The 27495-nt window shown below is 38.7% G+C and overlaps 1 protein-coding gene across 4 annotated transcripts in view; it reads left to right on the top strand.

The window, feature by feature from the left end:
* Positions 1–21875, top strand: part of SYT1 (synaptotagmin 1) — a 334147-nt gene extending 312272 nt beyond the window's left edge. For all 4 annotated transcript variants that reach the window (XM_053978182.1, XM_053978183.1, XM_053978180.1 and 1 more), the window contains 2 exons: positions 14063–14196; positions 18752–21875. In XM_053978182.1, the coding sequence (XP_053834157.1) occupies positions 14063–14196; positions 18752–18958 (341 nt within the window). In that variant the 3' untranslated portion in view covers positions 18959–21875. The remainder of the gene's footprint in view (positions 1–14062; positions 14197–18751) is intronic.
* Positions 21876–27495: the final 5620 nt, after the last annotated feature.

Below are 27495 nucleotides of genomic sequence, written 5' to 3'. Positions count from 1 at the left end.
AGGAGCTGACAACAGCATTCAACCACAGCATCTTATCAAGAAAGGAGAAAATATAACAATTAAATCAATATGCTAGAGGATGAGCACTATATAATTAGGAAGCTGCAGCTTTATTCTTGTCTCAAAAGCTGTAGAAAGCCATGGGTACCATTTTATTTCTGCATTCCCTCAGCCACTGCTTATTTTTACAGAGGCAACCGGCTGGTTGACAGAATCCTACTGATTTTCTTCCCCTGAACAAATACAAGACATACAATCTTCTTTTTTTATTGTTAGCCTACCACATTTCCTCTCAAAAGAGCTGGTAATATTTCCATGGGCAAAATATTATTTCTGCCACTATTTGTACAGCGCTTTGCATTAAGATCTGTGTGGAGACCACCCCATTTATTTTGGTTGGGTGAGAGAAGGGTTGCCATGGGAGCCTAATGGCTGATGATTAGAAAAATGTTTGTATGTAACAGTTTCCTACCCATTGCAACCAAAGACAACAATCACAAGTGACATGCAAGGTTACCAAGGCTGAAATGCTGGTGTTGCTTAACACCAGTTAACAATGGCTTAACAAAGTATCCATCTTGTTACATTTTCTTACTCTTCAGACTGTTTTCTTTCTGTGAAATAATGTACTAAGAACAAATCTTCTGTGGATTTCAAAATAGAAACCCAAACTTACCTATACCATGGTTTTGTTAAGCCTGCTAACCTGCAGTGGAGTGCGTACTTGTGCAGCATGAGAGGAGGTGGGATGGGTGTGCCTTGGACTGCTGAGGAGCAGGAGGGGATATGGCACATCAGCCTTTATGTGGGGCTGGCACGTGGGTACAGGCACAGCAGTCCTTCCTCTTTTTTGGGATGGCATCTGAAGTGCCTGCATCTTGTGAGCATCCACCATCTCACAGCATCTGCAATGCAGAGAATAGAGACAGAGATCTTTTCATAGGACAGTCCATCGTGCTGAGTTTGGACTCCATGGCGTGCAAAGTAAGACTTTCACACCTTTTACAGGCTATGTAATGGCATGCCTTTCAGATCTGGCCCTCACTCACACACAGCAGGTACAAAATCTATAGATTTCAATCACACCTACATGGAACTGCATCCCTTTGCCAATGCCATAATAGATTAGTTACCTTATAGACCCTCTCTAATAAGGAATGCTCAGAATAGATCCATGCACATATACAAAGTGTAATAGCAAGTCCTCTGTTCTGCCTCTAGAAAGAGCTGAATCATTAACAAACTTTGTATTTCAGGTGAGATTTTCTGTTGAGACTACAACAAGGCTGATCACAAGTGGAAGAGTGACTGTGTCTGTGATTAGGGGAAATCTTGGTGGAAGGATCAGATTGGCTGTAAACCAAAATTTATGTCAAGAGCAATTTAAATTCCACTGCAGTCTAATGCTGTCTTTCCAGACAAAAAGAATGTGTTAAAAACATTTGAAGTGGATCACTGATATGTGTCTTGGGATTATTTCACTCTGCAGCAATAAAGAAATGTAGGGAACAGGGTGTGCTCATATCTGTAAATCTGGTTTGGACCTACACTTTATTAAGAAGCATGATAAAAGTAGAAAGGAATCAGTCACTCCTACTGCTAAGGATTTGGTTTTTAATTATTATTTACTTTGTTTCCTCAATTGCTTCGCTTTACTCATTTGGCTGGGAGGCAAACGCGTTCCCTGCTGATTTATCTCTGCTCAGCCGGAGGCTTTTGCTACTTGGTTGGATTCCTAATATGGTAGCGACAGCAGATTTTGTCTGACTTCCAGAGGGCTCGTCTCAGCTTCTGGAATGCAGCAGGGAAAGAGTCCTGCAGAGGCCAACAAAGACAGTTGTTGCATTAATACTAATAAGGACCAGAAAATAGGCTTCCCCACATGTGCTGAAATTCCTGCTTTTACTACTATCTAAATCACCTCTTTTCCCTTACTTCATGGTAAAGGCTACAGATTGTTTCCCATTACTCAGCTGAATGGACTTTGTTGGTCACAACAGAAGGCCTGCTTTTCATAAAGTTTAGAATATACCTACTATATCAAAATAAAGTTTTTTATTTTAGTGTATGGCTCGAGAGCATGCTGTCACAGTAGCAATGGATTAATTATAGGACAGAAGAATAATATGTTATGAGAATTGAAAAAAAATGAGGATTTCCTAGATTTTATTTCATTTTTCTCGCCTATTTGATTTGACACTTAGCTTTTCAGCGGTTTGAAATACCCACTGTTAATAAACTGATTTTTTTTTACCTTTAATAAAAGTTCTTCTGGTAATAGTCTTATCAAACACACCAAATTTAGAAATGGCCTCTGTTGGTGACATACCAAAATCCAAAGGATTAAATTCCTCTACCAAGCAGGGTCTCTAAAAGGTTAATGTGGAGTTAAATGAAATTAATTTCATTCCAAATACAGAACAATAGGGTGCAGTGACATGACTTTGTGGTAAGTATTTGTTAAAGCTAAATCCTCGCTAAGCCCTGCAATTGTTTTCTTTTGTGCTAATGGCAAGCTAACCAGAGGCACTCCCTCTCTCTCCCCCTTTCTCTCCTTTTTTCCTAAAAGTATCAGAAAAGCAGGTTTATTGTTTGCTGAATGGGGCTTTTTTAAAAAACTTAAAATCTCAGTTCTCCTTAGTACATTCTTTTCAACATTTGTGAACTTCATTTTTAACAGGAGAATGTTTTATCTATCTGAAACCTACAAATTTAATATCACTGCTTGCTGATTACCATTTGTGGCATATACAGTAAACAGAAAGAATTTAAATTATTTCTTATTGCTGCTGAGTGAATGTCTTGACTGTCTTTGTTCACAAGCAAAAAAAAAAAAGCCTATTGTCACCTAGATACTGACTAATGCAGAGAAATGTTCAATAGGAGTTTCCATAGGAAAGCTGAAGCCTGGGATTCCAGGGGAATTGATTGCTTCATCTTCATACAAGTGATTTTTAACAGGAGCTAGGTGCCTTTGAAAACAGACCTATCTACAAATACTTGATACTTCTGCAAATCTATTCTATAACTTTGGTGAGTGCAGCTTGAAGAGAGTACTGTTTTGTGGGCTTAGTTTTACTGAAATAATTTCTATTCTCTGTTTTATACAATGAGTACTACCATGGCTTGGAAGCAGTGTCATCCACTTTTCCTTTACTATGGTTTCTATTTATTCATTACAAATAAAAACAGCAATTTCCCTCATCTAGCATCCTCCTCCTCATCTAGTAACCACAAAGACTCAGGCTTGTCTTTTCAAGTACTGCACTTTTCAATTCTGAAGAGCCAAAGGGCTTCAGAAATTCATATATGCTTTTTGGATTCCTGGGTTATTTGATTTTGTTACAGGTCATGATCCACTGACTAGACTGCATCAAGATTTTGTTGAATGGAGTAGCAGGCAGAAATATGCTGAGCTGCCCAGATTCAATCTGCTTTGTCAGCAAGGCACACTCCACCACTTTTGTACCAAATTGGCTATCTGCTGGAGAAATCTGTAGCAGGTATCTGAGCTGAAAACAATCATGTACCCTTGGATTTCTGAAAGGTTGTGTCACGTTTGACTGACTTTTAAACTAAAGTGGTGTAGAGTCCATGGTGAACACGTCAGTCAAATATTTATTTGTGCCATTAACTGACTGGGGCAATATGAAGAAGAATTTGGGGCATGAGCTATTAGTCGTGTTATAAATACTTCCATCTTTCACCTAATGGCACCATTTTTCAAGTTGTCTGTCCTCTTGTCTTATAGCAGGACTAATGGTCTCAGCAGCAGAGTGTTCCTAATGCAGATGTTGTTGGCCTTGAGCACTTGTTCTTTTCCTTGAATCTTAGCTCTTAAATAACTCCTCCTTTTGTTCTTTCTTGTAACTTGTCTGGAGTTAAAAAACAAAGTAAGCAGTTTGTTCTCCCAAGGACTTCAGCACTTCCATGACTCTTCAGTAAACATAATCTCAATGTTACTCTTATCTAAGTAAAAATTTGCCTTAAGTTTCAGGTCACTGCTTCTCATTTTGTGTAATCAACAGGAATGTGAGCAGGCATGCAGCCTCCCAGCCTTTCCTCTCCAAGCACTCAAGTTAAAAATCTGACCTTCAGGCTTCTAAAACCTGGGAGGTGTGGGGATTCTAAAAAATAGGTTTTCATTCAGCTGTCATGTTCAAAAAACAGACGTAATTTATCTGAACTCAGTTGAAATTACTGATAAATTTAACCTACCTTGTAATTTTTCATTATGGGATTGAGATAAAGATATTGCCCATCCCAATAAAATCTGGTTTTGAGCTCTTTTTTCTTACTGTGGTTCAATTTAATCCAAAACAAAACCGGTTTTTGCAATAATGGGAAACATAATCCAGAATAGCCCTTTCCACTCCCTGAGCAGATGCAGTTCTTGCCCTGCAGTGTTCCAGGAGTCTTCTCACTGCCAGGAAGCCCATGAGCTAAGCTTGTCCTTAGCCATGGCTCTGAGCAGGGAATAGGAAAAGGTTTCTTGTGGCCTCTATGTTAAAAGAGGTTCAAAAAACTAACTGTATTGTGTATTGCCTTAGGTTTCAGATATGGGATGGGTGGTCTGTGTGTTGAGGCAGTAAAGAGTTCGATCCCCTAAGTCATGCTAAAATTAGGTGCCAGAAATAGCCTATATGAATTGCCAAAATCCCACTTAACAGACACTGGATGTGTTGGGAGGCAGGAATAGGAGGGGAAAGAGAGCTGTTGACTGTTTTCTCCAAATAATTCTGAATGCATGTTTTGTAGGCTAAAAGTAAGACTACATTCATGTATCTTCTTCATTCCATTTATGTTTTTTTCCTTGAAGCTCAAATCCAACAGAAAAATAATGAAAACAAAATGAGAACTAGGATTTATATAAACTCTACGGGTAGAAAAAGTACTGAGTATTATTTCAAGTTGAGACTGAGGACTGGATGCTGATGAAATCCTTTTATACATGTAGCCACTGATAAATGAAATGTAGTTTGAAAGTCTTTACATGCTCTTAAAATAAATATCAATCTTGATAAAGCATAACTATGGTTGGTTTCTCAGTTGTGAAGAGTTCAGATCAGGCTGCTTTGCCAGTAGACATTGATGCTGTAACACAATTTTTTTCTATGTCTTCTTTACTGCAGCATTCCTGCAGTATTAGTTCTGTGCTATTTCTAGTTTAATCATCAGAATAAAAAAAAAAAAAAAAAGACATGTCTCCTTCACACTGTCTGGGACTGAAAGCTTACCCAGATGAGAGAAGCTGTTTACAAAGTGGCAGGGCTAGATTTTTATTAAAAGCATCAGAATTATTTTGTGGTATAATGGCTTGCATTTTTCTAGTGACTCATTTGTATGAGCTAAGGTAATTGAGTGTTTCCTACCCTTTCGATCATAGGTAGATAAAACTCCCTGCTGCTTTGATTTTCTATTTTTTCTATCCTCTCCTTCTCCTTCCAACTCACCTAGTGTTGTTTCGGCCTGTGAGAGTATGGATGGAATGCAGGCACATAACTGGGTTTGCTGCATTTGAAGAAAATTTTAATGGTTAAATAATATGATAGTTAGAGGTTTTGACCTGAGACAGCCTTTATAACTGACTTTGCCTGGTTTTGAGTGTGTTGCTTCTAACCCTCTGTAGAAGAGTACAGATTACCCTTTAGCAGGGTATATTCACTCTTTCCATATAAAGACAATCACAACACAATAGTGCCATACTGACATTCAGTCAAGCCATAAAACCTTTCTGTGGCAATGTTGACTTGGAGAGTTGGGACTACAAATGTATATTCTTGCTACAGTAAATTGCTAATACACTAGTTAGACCAATTTTTGTTTTTAACAGACTTTCTCTGTGTTTCAGAGTTGAGGAATTCCTTGGAGTGAATACTGACACTCACTCTGATGTGCTTTTCTTTATTACCCAGTAATACTGGAATGCCTATCTGTTCTCAGAAAAGTTTGAGGTTATGACTTATTTTGCCTCACAGCTGTAAGATTTGGGGCTTGGGGTCTTTGTGATGGGTGGGGTTCTGGGAGCAGGGAAATAATGAAAACAGGCCTCCACTCAGCAGTATGTGCCTCAGTGAAGTGGGACAGCTCTGCCCCCAGACCAGCCCAGCTCTCGAGGGCTTCAAGGCACTCACAGTCTGGTGCAGAACATCATTATGTACTCAAGCTCCTGTTGTTTTCAGCTAAGACAAGAACTGCTTCCTAACTTGTGTTATTTGGGATGTTCTGTAATCTGTGCTTCTGATTCTCTCTTCACTCTTGTGTATTCCCCCTTCCCTCCTCCCCAGTTCACTTGAGGACAGTCTTTTGAATCTCTCTAAGCCTCTATGTATTATCTTCTGGTATTTTCACTGCCATCAATTTAATTTTTTTTTCTCTACATCATCAAAAGGCATTACCTTGATTCTAACTCAGCAGTCTGCTGGAATTTGCTGCCTGAGGTATTGCCAGCTTGCTTTGGTTCCAGTCTGGATTCCTGTCCTGGAGAGTCTGCCTGCATCAGCAGCTCAAATTAATACCTTCCCACTATTTGATATAAATACCTACTTCATCTTAGCTGCTGTTGTACTCTTCCTACTTGTATACAAGCATGGTATTGCCATATGCATTTTTATTTCTTTATTTGTTATCTAGGATTGCAGGTGCTCTTCTCCACGATGTTAAAATTTTGCAACGCCATGCTTCTCTCCCCCTCCTCGCTTCATTGAAGCTTTCTCCCCTTTTGGTGCAAGTACAGGGGAACAAGGTTTACTGCTTTGATATATGTAGTTTCCATGTAATCATATTTACAAAGTGCTTGGTTGAGTAGCTTTGCTTTTCCAAAAGAGTATTCTGTGTTTACCCACAGCCAAAACTCAAGGTGCATTTTCCTGTTGGTTCAACCCACTTTTGTTGCACTTTATAAAACTATTTGTTTTGCCTGTGTGTAACTGTGCTGAAATGAACTCCTTGGATACAAGAGACAGATCAGCTGTCCTTTCTCTGGCAGCAAACTTAATCATAAGCTCATAAGCACTAATTTATGCTGATTTTAAATAAGAGTTTTGGCTTTTCTTTTTTTTTCTTCTTTTTTTTTCTCCCGTTTTCTGCTACTTTCCCCATCTGGCACTGTAACATTTGTTGTTATGTTCCAATTGAAAGCAATGTGGGTAGAATTGCACACTCAAGAGCTGGCTGAATAGCCCTTAGGCCACTGTGAACATTTCTCTTTCCACTGTCAGCTCTACATGTTCAGCAACCTCAGTTTGGGATTCTTGGGTGAGGGAATCATTGGCTGGCTGACAGTTTTACAGCACCTCCTTCTTCCCAAAACTCCCTGATTCTCTGAATTCAGCATTGCAATCACAACTTGATGTTCTTATAACTGCACACTAGTGAAGAGTTGTTATTTTGAGACTGCTTTGCTACACTCTCCATTTAACTCTCTTCATTCTAGGGAGGCTGTTGTTACTTTTATAAATACCAACCCCTTCTTCCCCACTATAAATGGATGCCTGGACTCCATTATTCCTATGAGAATCTGTCTCATGTTATTGAATATGAAATTTAAAATGTTTTCATTTATAAATCACACAGTTTTACAGCATCTTTTTTTAAAGATGCTGGTGGAAATACGTAATCCAAAGTCACCTAACTTGTTACACTGTGACATATGAGCCCAAAGGAGCCTGATGGGCATGTGCTCTGTGTGTGTGTGCACTGGGTCTGGAGCATCTGTCCGTGGCACAGACAGACACCGGCAAATTGATAGGAGCTTTTTAGGATTAAACTGTTCACAGCTCTCATGGCCATTCTGACGGCCCATCTGGACTGCATGCAGCTTCTCAACCCCATCCACTGCCAGTACCCTGGCTGGTGTTGGGAGAGTCTCCACCACTCAATCCTCAGCACCCTTAGTAAAATGGATTTTCAAATGTGTTTTGCTGGGGTCAGGACTGGCATAGACACTGCACAGGAACCTACAGCAAATACCTTTTGCTACTCACCTCTCATCTCAAGTCCTAGCTACTGCTAAAGAGTTGCCCATAACGTCAAGTAATCTGCAGCCTGGTGGAGTCATGGAAAGTGTGATGAGAGTAACAAAATATCAGCATTAGCTGAAGATTGGAGATTATGTAGCAAATCAACATTTTAAAAAAGCCATATTTTTAAGGAAATCTGAATTAAAAAAACCTTACAAACCATATAGTTTATACCAAGAGAACTGTTTCCAATGTGAGAATGTTTTCCAATATTTCTCTTGGGACATCAGTTGCTCCTTAAAAATAATGTCTTAACTTTAATTTGTTCATTTGTGGAGGAAGGTAGAAGGCCCAAAAGCTTGTGTCAGTGAATAGTAACTATAATTTTTATGCAGTCTAGAAGGTACTTGTGCTTCTTCTTAGTCATTGTACCATATATTGTTTTTTCTCCCTCTGGCTTTCCTTCCCATTCAAAGCTTTCCATTAATATGAAAAAATACTAGCTGAGAAAATCAGTATCACTCTAAACTCATTATTTCAGAGATTTTTTTTTTTTTATCCACTCTCATCCAAACATGAATGAAAATAAGAGAAAAATTCAGGGGGAATTATCCATGGCCTGGATGCCACAGGTATCATGTCCCTCTCCCTCAGGAAGAAGGGTTTATATGCCCACAGAGGGAGCATGTCCCATGGTTCTTGGAAAAAATCAGCAAATCTGTGGGAACTCCCAGCAAAGGTCTTCCTGTTTTGCTTTGCTCTTAGAGCCCTGCTACTTTCCACAGCCCAGCTCTGGCCTGTGCTGCTGTTTCTCTCCAGAGGCACACAGGTATTGCCAGTGCTGCTGGCCTCCATCCCAGATACAGTCTCCATAGAAAATAAGTTTGTTTGTTGTATTAAATGGCTGTTCTACCCACTGCCTGCCCAGAGAACTTCACCTGAAGCATGTTTGCAAAGAAGGGGAACAGGTTAAGTGCAGTATTGACCCTGCTCCAGCTCTGGTCTAAGCCCCTGGCTCAGTCTTTCCTAGGCTTTCCACCATGCTGCTGTTGCAGGATGAGAGTGGCTCTTTAGCCTGGAACTAACAATGCACCCTGTATGTCACCTCTGTCCTAGCTGCATTTGCACAGCTGTTTGTAAAGCTGCATTTCCAAACCTCATTTTCTTTACTTCTTGAATCAATTTCCAAGCTCTTCATGAATTCATTCTGCTTCCTGGAATGGAAACTCCACTGTCTGCTGACACTTTTGCTCTAAATGTCAGTGATGTTGAGCTTTGGCATGGATTGCACATAAATTTTCTTCTGATGGGAAAAAACACGTGCTAATGGGCACCCAGTTATCCTGAACATTTTGAAGACAAAAATACAGCTGGAGGCAGTTCTGGCACAGTAGTTCTTCACCATTTCTACATTTTAGTTGAGAACATTTTATTACAGTGTTTTGTAATATGAAACTATTCAGGTGTATCTATGACTAGTTTGTTCTGGCTCATGTTTTTTTCTGTTAATCATGTTAGGCTTTCTCAAGGCTTGTAGAAGGTTTTCTCTGATCTCTCTGCACAGACCTGCATGGGATTTTTTTTCTTTAATCCATTAAGCTTCCCCTGCCCACAGCCTCGGGACTGTAACTACACACACAATCAATTTCAGTGTTATCCCTGTAGCATTTTTCAAATTTATCAAATTCTAGATGCTTTACTTTTCATATTCTGATTAGATTGCAGAAGCCTTAATTTTATTTTTAGAAGATGGACGCTGTCCTTCTGTTTGCATTCAGAATAAGCCATTGTAGTAAGACCATTCCAAGCTGACTATGTTGTTGATACTTTTTTCTGAAGATCCATAGAAACGGAAATTTGTGTGCTGAATTCTCTCCTACCTATGTGGAAAATGATTTTTCATTAGCTACTTACCCCTCTAACATCTTTTCATCTTAAAAACCCTTGAAAAACAAGGGTTCTCAAGCTCTGCCTTTACCTGACATATTGTCTTTTGCCACAACTTTCTTCTGTAGAGTTGTAGTACTTTTTCCCTTTAAAGTTTTCTCTTGTAAAATCTCTTAACCAACTAAGTGCATATTGTCTACAACATATCCATAACTAATCATTATTTTAAGAGAGTTCCAGTTGTGTGTGTGTGTATATATATATATATATATATAAATATCTATATATCTATGCCTCGTGGTCCAGATTACTGTAGAAATCTTGGTATTATATACCATGGCAATTACTTATTAAATAATGTATTGGCATCTTACTGCAAACTTCAGGAAAACAAAATGTGTCAGCTGGTCCTCTCCATGCTTTAAAAGCAGTTCAACTAGCCTCCATTGAGACATTACTGTGAGATCCACAATGTACAATTAGTTGTGAACTGTACATCATTTTAGCATTCCTGGGTAGACTGTTAGTGAGGGAATAAATAGCACAATTTTATTTAGTCCCACACACTGGTTAAAATGGATTATTAAGCAAGGGACACAAAGCTATTCTGTCTCCTTCAGCAGAGTGGGTGCAACATCTTTTCTTACAGATAGATGGGTGTGATCCATCCACAGATACCTGTGAATGTAATGTGATTCTATAACCCTGTTTACTTGAAAGGAATCAAACTGGCTAAAAATATTGTGATGTTTATCCATGGAGAGAAATTAATATTCTGGGGTGCAATCTATTTAACTAAAGATAGATACTTACTCTGGAATCAGATAACTATCCAGGGTACATAAAGAGAAATACTTATTTTCATTGGCATTGCCCTTTATGACCAAGCTAGGTATTTAACAGGCAATTTATCATTGCAGGGCTGTAATATCAGTTCTGTCATCCTTACTAGTCTCAGTTCTTCAGTGAGACTATTTACATGTTAAAGTATTACTCAGAATGACTAATGGGGCCAGCACTGAGGTTATGTTGCAAGTAGAGAGGAAAGACATTTCCATTAGCACTAAACCTTATCTCACAAAAATCACTGGAGACTGGCACTTCCCAGAAGTTCTGCTTTCTCTTGATTATCATCTCTTCTTCCACTAATTGATTCCAAGCAGTTCATCTTCTGTTACTTAGTGGAAGAGAATTTATCTTTTTCAGAGATTTATTCATGAAGTCACAAGAAAGTCTGTGCTTAGGTATCAGGTTTTTTGTATAGAGTGCAAGCAAATAGATTACTGGGGAGTTGAGGGAGTTAACGTTGTGGAACATGGGAGAATGTAACTGAAGATAGTGCAGTGGTGGAGGGGCTCATATATGGACATAGAAGAATGAGGAGAGGGTAGAATTAGTTAGGATCAGGATACTTCAAAAACAAGGAAGTGGATGTATCATCTAAGGAGGATAAACTCAGCCAAAATCTCTAAGGGTCCACTTACTTGAACTGGACACCCTGTTCTGATTTTAAATGTTTGTGATGAGTAAACTTGTATAATACTTTCCTGTGAGACAAGAAAAGAAGGAACATGGTTTCAGTTAAGTTCTGTTTGGATTAGCATGACAATTCTACCCTCACATGAAAGAAAATTGGATTATTTTATTGTGTTATGCCCCATTCTGTGCTCCATTTGGTACCTCTGCCACTCAGTTCTGCACTACAGTGGCACCACTGGGTCCTTCCTACTAAACAAATGGCATTTGAGCCTAACTCAACTCCCCAGACTGACAAACAGAAGAAACTGATCAGGACATGAAAAGGAAACGACAGAAATGTGTCTTGTGGGTCTTATCCCATGGCTGTGAGTTGTCTAGGTCAAGTTTTGTTCTAATACAAGCATGAAGACAGAAACTATAGAAAGTCAGTAGAAGCAAATAATTAAAGTGAATATACTCACAGATGTAGAAGCATTCATGTACATTGATTTCTAGTTTAAAAATATTCTTCTCCAAAATATGGATTTTGTTATCAATATAGGAATATTTCTGCATCCCTTTATAAATCTTACTGTACAGTTCCTTAAGGACATATGAATAATCATCAAACCTGTGTATATTGTCTGTGCAAAGGCAAAGAATTGGCTTATATCACTTCCATTTATTTTAATAAATTATTCCGTTCTAATACCCATAATAATAATATATTACTGTACTGTTTAGCCTTCCAGTCTAGTGACTCAAATTATATTTTTACAGCATCTTACCTCATTCTCATTTCTTAACACTTTACCACTGACTCATTGACTACTAAACTTTCTTAGTATGTATTAGGTATACCTAAACCATCATTTTGAAGTTAGCACAGTTTGCATTCTGCATGGACCATCAGGGAAAATGATGGCTTTTCTCAAGTACCAGCTAATGTTGATTAGTCCAGAACCAGTCCAGATTCACCTCCTTTCCATCTTCAAAACCCTGTGTGCAGTGATGTTGAACTCAGTATTAAAAAAGAAATAGACCTCTGTTGGCTTTTTGCTAGCATTTTGCTCTTCACATGATACTCCTTAATTCATAAATTGTGCAGCCACATGGAACCCTTACTATCCCATCTTACCTGAAGCATAAACCTACCCCAATTTAATTTTTGTTTGAACTTTGATTCTTTTGAGGCAGGAGTCTTAACCCTCTGTAACAGAGTTCACCGCTGGAGAAGCTACTCCAGCTGTTTCCATCTTACTTCTAAAATATGTCTAAAATAGGCCTATTCCTAAGTTAGAATTTCCCTAATTCCTTCTCACAGCCATTGGATCTTTTGATACCCTTGACTGCTGTCTTGAATCTATTACCAAAATGAGGTTTCTTTCATAGGAACTGTAGACTGTGGTCAAGTGACTGCAGTAGCTTAACTGTCCTGAACACTCAGGTCTTCCAGAGAAAGGCATATTTTGACTGTAGAAGAGTGCAATTACTCTTCCAAAAATTAATTTCATTGCAGAATCATAAAGCATGGTTTGCTCATATTAAGTGCAGTGTTCATTTGTCCTTATTCTGTAGCCCCAGCCTTTTCTCAGGAGGGAAAGGAGAAGCTCTCTCCTTTGATAGTTTGCATTATTCAGGCTCTCTTAGTTATGCTGCACGTGACTTACATCTGGCAGGCATTTTATATAGCTCTGACCAGCTCATGCAAGGGAAGCTTGCCTTGATCTACATCACAGTTCAGCTGCCTAAAGCCAGAGAGGTACCTACCCAAATTTTGGTGACAGTACCATACAGGCTGTTGAAAAGTATGAGCTTGAGATGCCTCAAATGTTGCTTTGTGGTAAGCCTAAACAGTAAAATAGTTTAACTCAGTGAGGGTACTTCCAATTACCAGCTCCATGGAAGAATGTTAATCCACTCTCCAGACAGCCACATGGCTCTTGTAATGTCACAGTGCTATTCTTTTAAGCAGGCGAAGCTTCCATTGAAATTACCATCACCAAGATACCTCATCAGTGCTGTAATGTGCAGGAAAGTTTTGCTCACACAAGGAACACCTGATTAGGTACCAAATGAGTTCCATTCCTTTGCCACCAGAAGCTGTTTGAAATGACTGTGGGAATTCAATAGAGAATGGCAAAGCCAGTCTGTAATTTATACCAGCTCTGTGGCCCCCATGGACTCTGGCTGTGTGCAGCACTGAGGCAGAGGGCTGGTATTGAAGGGACAGAGCCCTTTCCTGCCAGGCAGTGCTGGACCCTGCTGGACCCTGTCAGTCACAGCTCACCAGGGAGGTCAGAGGACAGGAGAGCCACAGCGCAGCACCTGCCCAAGGAGTGATGGGAATAGTTGCCAGGTGGTTGTAGAGCATAAGGCCATGCCAGCTCTGTACCTGCTGTGTGCATTTGGCAGCACTCACAGGTCTTGGGAAAATCACCCCACAAACCATTGTTAAGAAATGCTTGCAGGATGGTTAATAAGCTGTGGAACAAAGTCAGGTGGAATTTACTCCATCCTCATGATGTTAAGGAGATAAGGCAATAAATATTTTGTACCTTTTCCCATCAAGAATACTTCACAATCATACAGGAGTTTTTCTATAGTAGAAATCAAGAACTTCTTTAGATACGAGCTGTGAATGTTGTCTGGTTTTGTTTTTTTTTTTAATCTACTCCTACATCTATGGGATTAAAATTTGTAGAAAACACATTGAACTCTCCTCCTTAGCTCTACCTCTTCTCTTGAATGCTTAGATCCCTATGTGAAGATCCATCTGATGCAGAATGGTAAGAGGCTGAAGAAGAAAAAGACTACTATTAAAAAGAACACTCTGAATCCCTACTACAATGAGTCTTTCAGCTTTGAAGTACCATTCGAGCAAATTCAGGTAATGTCAAACAGTATTTTGTCTTTCCTCTGTATTCCATTTCTCAGCCCTTATAAATATTTAACAGGAATCTTGTTAATTATCACATGTGTATGCCTTCATTAGCACCTAGGTGCCAGCCCTGTGCTACATTAGATGAGTGTGACTGCTTCAAGAGGGAAATGATGAAATGTGAAGTACTTAGGAAGATTTGATTCATCAGTGAGAAATGGATAACTGACATTTTCTGTTAACAGAAATGGATTTGGGGAAAAAAAATCCACAGGGAGATAGGGAAGGAATGTGCCAGCAAAAAAAGTGTACAGATAAAAGAAAAGCCATATATAACCTATTTCCCTAAATTATTTAAAATAATAAATTGGCATTATCAGATAAATTTGTGTTCCTTATGCATTTATTTATTTGCCCGTTTTTTTGAAAGAACTGCAGCACCCCTTTAAAGTACAACACCTAATTCATACACAACTTTTTTTCAATTATCCAGTACACTTTGAAAACTTTTTCAGTGAAAAGGCATTTGAGAATCTCAGGGGTCAGTACTACAGTACCTCTTCTCTTAGTGCCTCAGGAGAGCTACAGCAGTTGTCCAGATGTTTCTCCCAGAGCTCATTACCTAAAATAAAGGGTTTCAGAAGTCAACACAGTGAGATGGAAGTCACCCACAGTAGCAGTGGGAAATACCAGGACAAAGCATTTTCAGGGACTCAGTTGCCTATCTTTGAGCTACTGGGAGGCAAACCATCTCTCATGAGAGAGAATAAACTTCTTTTAATGTTAACTGTCTTTTATCTGAAGAGAGAAGTTTTTTTTTAACCATCTCAGAAAGCATATGGGAAAAGAACTGCATGTAGGCTTCCCACCTGACCATGGAGCCCCAGCACTATGGAGATGTTAAGCAATAAAACAGCTTTTCTGGGTGGAGCTGAGTGGGGAAAGGGTCCTTTCAGGGGCCTCCCGGTTTAAATAACTATAATTTAAAACATCTGGGAATATATCCTTTTGTGGATTGTAAGAGCCATCATGGTATAAATTAGGTGCCATGCTTTTAAACTTGTAGTTTGAAAGTTTTAATGTGTTTAAATTGCTTGGACAAAACTTGGAGCTCCTTCTTCATTAGATGAGAGCATGGTATGGGTTTTCACATTGTGTATCTTGGATTTTGATAGCAACTTGGGCTGGAGAGAAGCCCAGGAGCCAAGGCCTACCTTTCAAGTAGCTTGAATTTTATTGACTTGGTACTAACAAAGTTATTAAAACTAGACAAGGTGAAGCATGGGCACAGTGACTTGGATGTATGACTAGTCCATTTAGAATTTCTTTGTGCCCTACTGCATGTACAGGTGTCTGTGGATTCTAGGAATCAAGAAGTGGGAAATTCAGTGGGGGCTAATTTCTTTTGATTTTAATGAAAGCTGGTCTGTGTGCTTGTCAAAGATTTCACAACAAGGATCAAAGACCCAGAGGCAAAAAGAGATGAATCAAATCAAGTGGCAGTTTAGGCAATGAGTGTCTTGATTTACAAATAGGGATAGGACTGAGGAGCTGGAATGGTTACCTCTAAATTACCCTATCAAAGCTTTGGCATGGCATGGCACATTTTTTGTACTTGACCATTTTGCCTTCTAATTCAAAGTAATTTTTTGAGGTGCATGTAGTTGATTTTAAAAGTATTGTGCTTTAGAGGTTTAAATTTTTGCCTTTCTTTTTGTTTTAAATAAGTTTATTAGAATTACCTTTTAGCTATCTACCCCACTATATAGCTCTGATTTTAAATCTGCAATTATGGACTTCGGTCATTTGCCAATGTATTTTGAGTTAGTTATAAAAGACTACATTTAGTCTACTCCATGATGGATATTGAAGTGATTTCAGCATTAGAAAAACTAATTTTAAATGTTATTTAGACTTACTATGGTAGGAATCATTGTGACCTGTGCTATTCATATAAAAGTCATTAAGCAAACATTCACTGTCAAAAAATAATAGTTATATGAGTTTCTTGATTGTTGGAGAATAAAGAGTGGTCATGGAGGGAAAGCAGGTCAATAGCAGTACATCTGTGTAATTTTAAAGGAGCCAAATGTTAACATTTTCAAGAATTTTACAGTGACTATGGGTTCTGGCTCTTAAGAGAAAGAAAGTGATGTCTTCAAGAGTAATGGGAGAGCACCACCGGGAAGTCAAATCCTGTTGCTATTGGCAGATCAGGCACGTGTTTTGCCATATGCAAAACAGACAGCGTTTGTAAGCAGGGGTATCTACAGGCCCTCTCAGTCCAAAGGGCTTAATCACACCATGGAAACTGCTAATCCAAGTGTTTATTAGGAGAGGCAGTTCTTTCTACTAGCACCTCTTGGGTTTTACCATGCAGCTGCTCCTTTAATATGTGGTACAAAGGCAAAGGGATGCTCACATTTCTCTGTAGGTTTAGTCCAGAGATTAGGAGGGGAGAATGATCTCCAAGTTAATTATCTGAGCTGGCTGTTCTTTACATCTTTGTAGAGCAAGGAAAAGGATCCTTCATTTACAGTGCTCATTTTTGTCTTATGATTAACATTTTAAAAAATATATAGTAATAACTATCCCCAAGCTTCTAGGTACAGCAGGCAAGCATTTTTTTGTAGTGCAAAAAAATAGTCTCATGCTTACTTTTTATATCTGTGAGTGTACCATGTATCTAAAATATAAATGTTCATTTGGGGAGGTACCATTAAAAGTGAGTATATTGCAAACAGCAACACTGAAATGTAATTCTGGCATCTATAAATACTTGCGTCAGAATATTGCCTTTTATCATGAGTGCTCTGGGGAGGGAAAATCTTGAGTTTGATATATACTTTTGTCATCAGCAACTATATAAATACTTAAGTGCCTGCTGGAATCATCTCTGGCTCAGTGAACTGTACAATCCTGTAAGGAAATGGACTTCATAAAATAAACCTCAAGACCCTGGTCTTACTGCTTTGTGGATATTCTCAGCTCAGTCAGAGAGAAAGAGAAAGGTTTTCTAACCAGGCAAGAGCCTGGGAAACAGTTGGGAAAGAATGTGAATAATTCTCTAATCTATCTTGTTATTCACATTGTTTATAGATATGCTCTGCCACTGTGCATCATTCACTGCACACCAATGGTGTGACATGTTTTTACTCTAAGACCAATGAAATTAGTCTTCTCGATGTTCTCTATATAGAGAGCGGTGTATTTGAAATAAATCAGAGCTCATTTTCTTTGCCTTCTGATCTGGAGTTCTCTGTTCCCATCCTGCTCGACAGCGACACTGCTTCTAGAAGATAATCCTATTACAAGCCCTGAAATTAATCATTCCAGTAAGAGGTCCAGATTGTAGATATATTTAAAGCTTTAAATTTAAAAACCTAATTCTAGAGAATAGAGGGTTTTTCTGGAAATGTGTTTCAGGGCGTTTCTTCCTTCTATTCAGGAAGCTGACACTGGAATCAGGAAAATAACTGTATGCTCATCATTAAAAATAAAGCTCTATAAGGAGAAGTGTTTATAGTTTCGTAAAATAAGAATGGAAGTCTCAAGTGCTGTTGCGACAGAACACCACTCCACGAAAGGAATAGCTGTTTATGCTCTTCTGACAAATACTAAAGACCTGAAAGAGAGGAATGTTGTATGTGCACACAACTAGAAACATAAATGCCTGGCTCAAACACCTCCCAGTGTGCCCCAGCCTAAATGGATGGAAAATTGTCTATGAGCTGTGACAGATGGACTCACACAGACCATGTGGGACCTGTTTAACCCTGTTCTCCAGAGGTCACCATTCCTACAGAAGTGGTACTCCAGCATCAGCTCAGTCATAGGTTGTGCCAGTGTGTCAGAGCCCTGAAACACCAGGGGTTGATACATCCATTCCAACTCCCTTAAGCAACCAGACTGTTTTCTAGATTTCTCTGTAAATACACAGAATATACACAGTATACATAAGTGCTTGTACATGCACACAAGTGCACACACTTGTGCATAGAGATGAGAACACACTTTTGTGTGTGTGTGTGTGTGTGTGTGTGTGTGTGTGTACATGTATAGTAACCATAAAGGCTATCTTCTGAATTTATCTGAAAATACCTGACTAGCATACTGGATGGATGGGTCAGATTTGCTAAGAAGTAGAAGAGCAACTAACAGAACAGAATACAGCATTGCAAACATAGAGCCATTTCTGAACTTTAGTTGTTAACTTATTTATTTAAAAAATAAGAGTGTGTAAAATTGCACAACTTTTGAATTAACTTAAGGTGTAGTAGTTGTAGTAGTAAGTTCTTAATTTGTTAAAGGAAAAACAATCAGCCTCGACTTCCCATATGAAGCTACTTAATGCAAGGGGGCCAAGTTTCAAGCTAACAGGGAGGTTGTAAACCTGTTTTTATTTGGAAGGCCCACAAGATGCAAAAACAAAAGTTTGAATTTGCTCCTCATTAGGATAATCTACTCCAGCTGTCACACACGTCCCCCTTCGTGACTTCTCCATGGCTGGCTGTCCCCACATTCATATTGTCATGCTCACTGCTCTTTCTCTGTTTCATTACAGAAAGTACAAATTGTTGTGACTGTTTTGGACTATGACAAGATTGGCAAGAACGATGCCATCGGGAAAGTCTTTGTGGGCTACAACAGCACCGGCGCGGAGCTGCGGCACTGGTCAGACATGCTGGCCAACCCCCGGCGGCCCATTGCACAGTGGCACACCCTACAGCCCGAGGAGGAGGTAGATGCCATGCTGGCAGTCAAGAAGTAAATTAAATTAAGTTAAATTAAATTAAATTAAATTATGAAGAAGAAAAAGAAAAAGACGAAGAAGCCTTTCTGCATTTGCCCACATAGTGCTCTTTAGCCAGTATCTGTAAATACCTCAGTAATATGGGTCCTTTCATTTCCAGCCATGTGTTCCTGACACAGATCAGTTGTACTTTAAAATTCCCATTTTAATTTGCACAAACTTAAATGTAGAGAGCCTTTTAAAGGCGCTTCATTTCACCACTGCCCGCCCCAGATCTACTCTTCTTTTAAGCAATATGATGTGTAGATAGAGCATGACAGAAATTATTTATTGTATCACACAGTTGTATATATACATCAGTATGCTGAGAATTTATTTCTAGTTTGTGTATTTGTATGTTGTAAGCGTTTCCTAATCTGTGTATATCTAGATGTTTTTAATAAGATGTTCTATTTTAAATTATGTAAATTGACTGAGATATAGGAGAGCTGATACTATATCATAGGGTAACTATTGTATCGTCTGCATTCCAGAAAAAAAATATCCAACTTGTAAGGCACTAGTAGTGTTACACTTACATCTTAAAGGACAACTTAAATCTGAGCTTTCAACTGCACCATCCTAATAGCACATTTCACGTCCACAGTGAATCTTAGAGGGGCAAATCCAATTGGGTAGACTTCTTTCACAGGCAACTTAGCATGATCTGAGCAGTTCCATGGCTGACCTCATGGAGATGTAGCCAGAAGCCAGGATATAATTTTTTTGTATATATTCCAAAGCAAACACATAACAGACTGAAGACTGAAATGGCTTTAGATTCAAAGTTGAGGAAGCAGTTCCACAGGAGGCAACAATTTCATCTAACATATGAAGACAGATCACTGCAGAAGTGCAGGGAAGGGGAAGAGGGAAATGCAGCTGTAGTAAAATGCTGCCATGAAAACAAGAGTAGCTCTCCATTATCACCTTTATACAAAATTTGCATACTGTGAATTCCATCCACGATTTCATATTATAATTATGAGTTTGCACATTAGACTTTGTAACAAAATATTTTATGATACTAACTCAGATTAGAAGGAATGCAGAATATTTTTTAGACACAGCCGTGTGAGTTTATTATACAAAATAGTTTCGTGGTAAACAGACAGTATTGTAATCCCATCAGAAGATGACAAATTTTAGCCATAGTTCTAAATGCACTTCAAAGTAAGCCAAAAGAGAACAGCTAGTGACCTTTTATATACTCTTTATACTTAAGTTTTAATTTGTCCTTTAAAAAAAAGTGAAAACAAAGAACAAGTTCTAGAAAACTGAAGCAACCTCTTCTGTATACTAGATGCTCGTTTCAGGAGGAGTTTTTAAATGTTTTAAATGTTATTATGTAGTAAATGGCACTATTATGAAGCTATTAGTCATTCCATAAGAGTCTTGAAAGACTGCTCTGTGTATCACTGTGACTGCCGTGTGTGCTTAGAAATGTAGTTTTCTCAGTGGATAGCAATCAATTTATTCCGTAGTGATATTGTAATAATACTGCCATTCCCTTCTACTGCACTGCCGAAGGAACGCATAGCACAAGCAGTTCCAGTTGTTACGGACCAATGTAGAACTGGAAAGCTATGCAGGGGACAAGGATGCTCTAGTGAATGGGTTGACCACACAGCATTTTGTCAAGCCCTGTGCAATACTCTACATTTCCAAGCCCCCTCGCCCCTGCTGCTTTCCCGTAAAGTCATCTTACAGCTCCCCAGCATGGCACCTCCGCTGTACCATCTCATCAAGTCATTCAGGGCATCACCTCTAGCTCATGTACTGTCCTTGGAGGCCCCTCACTTATCTTTCCAAGCTGTGAATATATTTATAATGCTTTTGAAGAGTTCATTATTTTCAGCAATGCAAATTACCCTAGAAATGTGGAAATGCTATTGCTTTTGGAGAGAGGCATGAGAATTAACCATTAATGTTCTTATCAATCTTCTGTGTCTAACAAAGATGAATGTAGTTGGAGAACTGTGCACTGCGAACTAAATTCCACAGCCTCCCTCAAGGCTCTGCTTCTGGGAGAGGTGTGACAGTCTCAGAGGTCAGTGCAGGGATGGCCAAGCATCTCTGTTTTTCAGTACTTTGAGGGTAAAAGCAGCAGTTAAGTACTGGGAGGAGAGTAAAAGCCTGTATCTCTCCCCACCTCCAAAAGTGAGAATAGCAAGACCCATTTTGTTTCTTTTTTACATGAAACATAGAAAAAACACAAGCGAGACATTTTCTGACAGAAACAGGCACATACATGCAAAGCATCAAGCTGGAATATCTTAAAATCTTATCCTTAAGGACCAAACCCCACCAAAGAGAAGAAATAGACAGTCAGCTTTCCAGCCTAGGAGCTTCATGGTCTCCAGCTTTCAGTTACTCATTCAGGATAGCTGCAGGTTCCAAGTGCCAGGACTGACTTACTGTGTTAAGCTATTCTTAATGCTTTCTCTTCCTACACTGCCAGACTGAACGTCACCCTAGAATTGGTTTGTAAGGTACAAAGATTCTCAGAGACTGAACCTGCCATGTGACCAAGATGACATTTTTCATCCTCAAAGAAGCCACATGTACCTTTCTGACAAAGCTGTGTGAAGTATTAGAATCTGATGCTGTAGAAAGATCCTAGTTGCCTTTGTGTATATTTACTGCCTGCTTGAGTGTTTCTCTGTGTGGGTTTTCTCTGTATCTTGTAGAAATGTTTGGGGTGTTTTATCCTGCCATATCGCTCGTGGCCCGCGAGCTGACAACTTTAGCCGTATTTTACCTTCATTTTTGATGAGGTGGTTTATATTTTGTTTCACTTTGTGTAGTGAATCCCCACAGTAGAGTTTTCCAGTTGTCGTTAAAATAACATACATATTACACAGATATTCAATAAAAATGTTTTATTTCCTGTTGATGTTCTGGCATTTCTCTTTTGATCTAAAATTTTGAAAAGACAATTCACTCCAGGATTTTCACACAATCACATACTTTCAAGTGTCACAAGTGAAATAGCACAGCACGTTTTGAGGGGCTGTGAAAAGCTGCTTTCATCAGTAAGACAGTCACAGCCAGCAGCGCTACAGTAGATGAATTCTCCACCTCTGTTGCAGATGAAGCACTATTACCTTGTTTACCCAGGAGCCTGATTATTTGCCTCAAAAAACATCATCCTCTATCAAAACATGACCATGACAAAAACTCCCAAGTAGTTGCCTACACATCAGTATTCTTCCAGACAATTGTGCTAAACCTGGGGTTTAAGTTTTTCTTCGGAGAGAGATGGTATATTTTAAGCTACATCCAAGTGCTACTTCTAAGATGACCATAAAATTAAACCTCTTGTAGACTAAAGATCATTAAATAAGTGCTTAAACTATGGGGGAAAGAGACAGCAGGAAGAAGGTATTGCAGGTTCTATATGCACCATTTTTGCAGCTGTTAAGAATCCCAAGAAGACATCTTTGTCATCAAAACCAGTTCTTTCAACAGAGTAATTAGTTAAAGTCAGTCATTACAACTAATGTAAAGAAAAATGCTTCATATAATAGCTGTTATACTAAGTGAGGAAAGAAGCAAAAATTACCAATTTTATTCAGCTCATTTAACCCCTAATCAACTGTCAAGAAAAACATTCTTCCCAACTGTCAGACTGTTACCAAAGCAAAGTATCTGTCTCTCAATAACTTTTCACATCATGAGTCAAGGAAAGTTAATTGCCTGTTAGTATGCAAAGCAAAATATTAAAACAGTTTATTTTTCATTACTCTAACAGCCCTGTTTTATTTATTTAGGCTTTAACATTTCCACTCCAGGCTGCCAGTTCAGTTTTACACATAGTGACCTGCTTTTCAGAACATGAACCTACCAAATGCATATCCAGCCCAAATTTTCAGTATCCATTCAAGCACTGTTGCTCATCCAGGCATTGAAGAAAGTATGAAAAAGGAGTTTTCTTGACATAATACCAAAACTTTTAAGCAGCCTTCATAACCTTTACCTTATATGCATCAAATCTTTATCTTCAATACAGAGAATACTTTTAATATTGCATCAAAAAGTAGTTCCAAATGCACATGACAAACTGTTACAGAGGACATTAACACTGTGTAGCTCTTTGTCACTGACATGAGGCATACAAAGAGATGTATGTCAAGATTATGCTGTTTTCAAAATAAAAAAAGAAAATTCTACAAACTAGGGAATGATCCAGATGTCCTTCATGGAGCTAATAAAGAGGCCAAATAAATTGTGGAAGTGAAGATACCTCTTTCATGCTTCTGGGTTGAAGGTGGAAGGTACAGCTATTACAGTCTTTTTTTTTTCCTGTGCATGCACTGTGTGATAACATGTTGAGATTTTGAACAGCCATTTAGCCAAAAAAAATACACCTACCTTACCAAATGAAGAGTTTCATTTTCTGACAGAACCAGTCTCATCAATTTGACTGCTCACATTTAATTTCAGATCTTTGTACACTGTCTTATTACTTACAACAAAGAGAGCACACAGTAGGCGATGCTGCACTGATGTTATAGCATCAAATGGAGCTGACACATTTTCCTCATAAACAAAAGACCAATGCAGAGAAGTGGCAAAATAGTCTCTGCTCTCCTGATCAAGATTATCCCACAGTCCTGCACAGACTTGAGTTTGCTTGCATTCCCCCTGAGCCCAGGGAAAGTTCTTTTATCTATTATGTTTACAAATATGTACCTTAGCCTAGAAGGTTTCATGGCTTTCCTAAGGAGCATCAGCACCCACTGGCACCAAGAATTTGTTCCAAAACCATGACATGGATCTGTCATTGAAGACTTCCAGATTGAGCTCAGGCTATATTTGTCTTCTTCAGCCATACACCATGATCTGACACTGATTAATGGGTAAAAGCTCTGATGGAATGCCATCAAGGAAATTAAGTAATCTGAGTGACTCACAGAGTCCTTTTCATGGATTAGATGAAGATTAAATGGTCAAATTTCAATATAGTGTATGATTAAGGATGAGGTGCTAAAGAGGTTCATTGTTGCAAATGAACATTTATTAGTGATCTAGAAAACAGATGAATGAGTTGGCAAAATTTACCTGTGGTGTAAATTTTTTTCAGCTGCAACAAATCTAAAGTATGAGGCCATCTCTAATTTCATATATTGAGAATCAAGTACCAAGACAGGTATTTCAATTCAAATGTTACTGATCACCCAAATATTTTGGAGAAATTTTTGAACAGTAGTACCAAAAATGTCTCTAAAGATGATCTCAAATGAGAAGGTAAGGGAGCTAATCAAGCCACTAAGACAAATGAAGGCAGAACCTCTTCTTGTACAAGAGTTACTTCCAGAAAAATAGATTTGTCTTCTCAGTAGTCTATAAGAAGGTAATGAAAGCTTCTGATGAACTGAGAGTACACAAAGGATGTTCCAATTACAATCTTCATATATATATTCAGCCTTCACATATGTTATCTGGAATATGTTTATTTGTAGACATACTTCACACATGGACAGAACATGCTTTGTGTCCCAGTGTGGCACTTGTACAGATGGCAGGATGCTTCCTGCCTTCAGACTGGAACTGCTGCCACTGAGACATCACACCCTCCATGCAAGTGACTTAAAGTGCTTTTCAAAGATCAGACTAAACCTTGGAAAATACCTGTTGGAAAACTGGAAAATACTATCCCATTAAGAGCTGTCATATGGTCTGGTGTAGAGTAAAAAGCTTTCCACAGCAGCTGAATCAGGTAAGTCTTTGTAGTTGAAACACAGGGTATAAAAAAGGATTTGAAGGAGTCCTTGCCAGAAAAAAAAATCTGAAAAGTAAAAAGATCCAGTCTTGAGGGAAACAAAGACATTTATGGAGACAATATAAGTGAACAGCAAAAAAACATGTAGGGCTAGTGAGTAAACATGTATCCTAGCTATCCAGAGTTCTGCTATACTACAGATAGAAAACGTAGCTACAGATTTGTACCAGAATGTAGAGAAATCCTGCCTAAGTCACATAGTGTCCTGTCTTTGAGCCTTCCAAGTCTCCAGAATAAAAACCTGATAAGATTTGGGTTATCATTGTTGCTTTGCTCCATGCTTCCGAAAAGAGCATTTTTCCTAACACAATGAATTAACTTTCCCACTCCAGCCCAGTCATGAGGAGAATTGGTTAATGCTCTCACTCCTTGTATTTAACACAAACAAACAGCTGCCTGAAAGGTTTGAGCACCATGACCATAATTAAATCTGCAGTAATTAATAATGCAATGACAGTAAGCAAGAAAGCAGGCACACTTTTCCAATTGACGTTTTTTAAAGTACAGATAACACAGAGGAATAAACTGACAAAAATACAGGAAGAAAAAGAAATTGCCTGCAGAGCAGGGGACCAAATCTCTCTCTCTTACCATATAGCCCCAATCCACAAGGTCTTACATGTTTTTGTCTTTCTCCATGTCACTGTTCTGTCAATAGAACCACAAGATCTCTTCTAACTGAACTTCTGATCCCATGTTTGCTATTATGTTGTATTTACTGTGTCCGCTAATCCAGCTGAGTACAAGCTGTTCCCTTCTTGACTATTCTTGATACTTCCTTTGCTGCACTTCTGCCTAGGCAACTTTCTAAAGTTTATTCAACTACTCTGTAACAACTCCTAACAATCTCTGAGGAACATGGGTTCTGGAAAAAACACTGAGTTGCAAAGCCTTTGCAACTAGTTAATACTTATTTCAGAATATAAACTACAAGGATGCTACAGTGTTTCATTCACTCCCCACAGCATAAAACCTACTTTCTGTAGCTATGCCATGTAGAGTATACTTTTTTCTTTATCATGTTCTGCAACTTATTAGCAATGGACAGTCACACCAGCACTCCAAAGAAGTGTAGTAGCACTTTTAATAGAGAAGAAATATGATGGATTGGGTGAAACAAAGAGCTTTGGGGTTTTTATCCCTGCACCAGAAATTATAAGTCAGTTCCAACCATGACTTTCATCATGAGTTTCCACTGCAACTTTCATCATCTCAAGTGCCTTCACAAAACCTCCTGTAACCTTTTCCCTAAGAGAGAGAGAACATTCTCCCTGCCTGGCATCATAACAGAAACCCACTGCATTATAACTCAGGCAGCTGAACAATCAGTATGGGCTGTATATGAGTCTGACCAGTCTCCCAGCCTTTTTTGAAGTTAGCAGCACTAATACTTCTCTGGTTACATGTTAAGAGGACTGCCCCTGCTCATGCCTTGCTTAGGCTGGTTTGACTCACATTCTCTTTTTAAAGCATCTCATGAGGAGCAAACTTGTTCAGACCACAATCCCATACCCACTCTCAGTTATCTTAAAGAAAAATTTACATTTTAATGTCTACAGAATAGACAGCAAACATTAAGCAGAATGTAAATACAGGTGACACAGAAGTCAATTTCACTGCAATCTAGATTTTATTAAAAGAATAAGCAACTTAAAAGCATTATCAGGCAACTCCTTCATTCTCCTGCCAGTCTGGGTAATATTTTTATGTCTTCACTCTTTTGTATGTGTGTGCATTCATTATCTCCTGGGTGACACCTCCATAAATCCTCTCGCACTCTTGATACATTCAAGGATAGATGAGGAGCTCCTTCATGACAAAATATTTCACATCCCCACACAATTACACAGTGTGTTCCTTGACTAGCAGCTGCTAAATACAGGTATGGCACTCTGTATTCCCCAGCACCACACATTAGGTCTCCTCCACGTGTAAGCAGTAATACACCATTTCTTGATGAGTGCATTACATGGCATATAACACATTCCTCTTTCATTTACTGTTGCCTTGTTCACTTTTCCTAGGGTTTGTAGCACACACACTTCTGGTCCACAGTCTGGGCATCTGAAAATTGCTACACTGCAAATGCCAGCTATTTAAATTCTGAAGCCATAGCAAAGATAGCCTTAAAGATCCATAGCTTTTAACACTGCAAATCTGAAATTATCATTGACATAATTTGATAAACAAATATATTATCATCAGCCAAATCATCTTACTAAAAAGCACAAAAGCATTTGGATCTTCATTTCCTTAAAGATTGCTATATTCTTCCTTAATTAAAAAAAAAAAAAAAATTAATGCCATTCCCTTCTCATCTCATTAACCATATGTTTCCCGCATAGTAGAACAGCTACTTACTGTGACATGGTTAGCAGAGCAAGGTGATTTTCAAAATCCTGCAAGGATTGTATCCTTTCATCTGAAGTACTTGGAACATAATGAAAACATTTTATCCTGTTAATTTTCTAAAACAGTTATCTATGGAGAGAATTTGGTCTTATTAGCAGCAACATGGTCTCTTCCTTGTCACGCAACATGATTCAACAAGTCTGGTAACACAGCCACAGGGTACTTATCAAGGGGGGAAAAAAATCCTGCATTGGAAATTACTGATCTGGATAATACCACAAAAATAACTGACTCATAACACCTGGCTCCCAGAGATTGCCTGGAGAATACTGTCCAGACTTGCCCCAAGGTGTCATAAGAGAAATCAAGGACTTTGTAA

This window comes from Vidua macroura, chromosome 5 (genome assembly GCF_024509145.1).
Source record: "Vidua macroura isolate BioBank_ID:100142 chromosome 5, ASM2450914v1, whole genome shotgun sequence".
Taxonomy (NCBI): Eukaryota; Metazoa; Chordata; class Aves; order Passeriformes; family Viduidae; genus Vidua; species Vidua macroura.
Note: the sequence above shows the minus strand (reverse complement) of the source record. Positions and strands in the feature narration are given on the sequence as shown.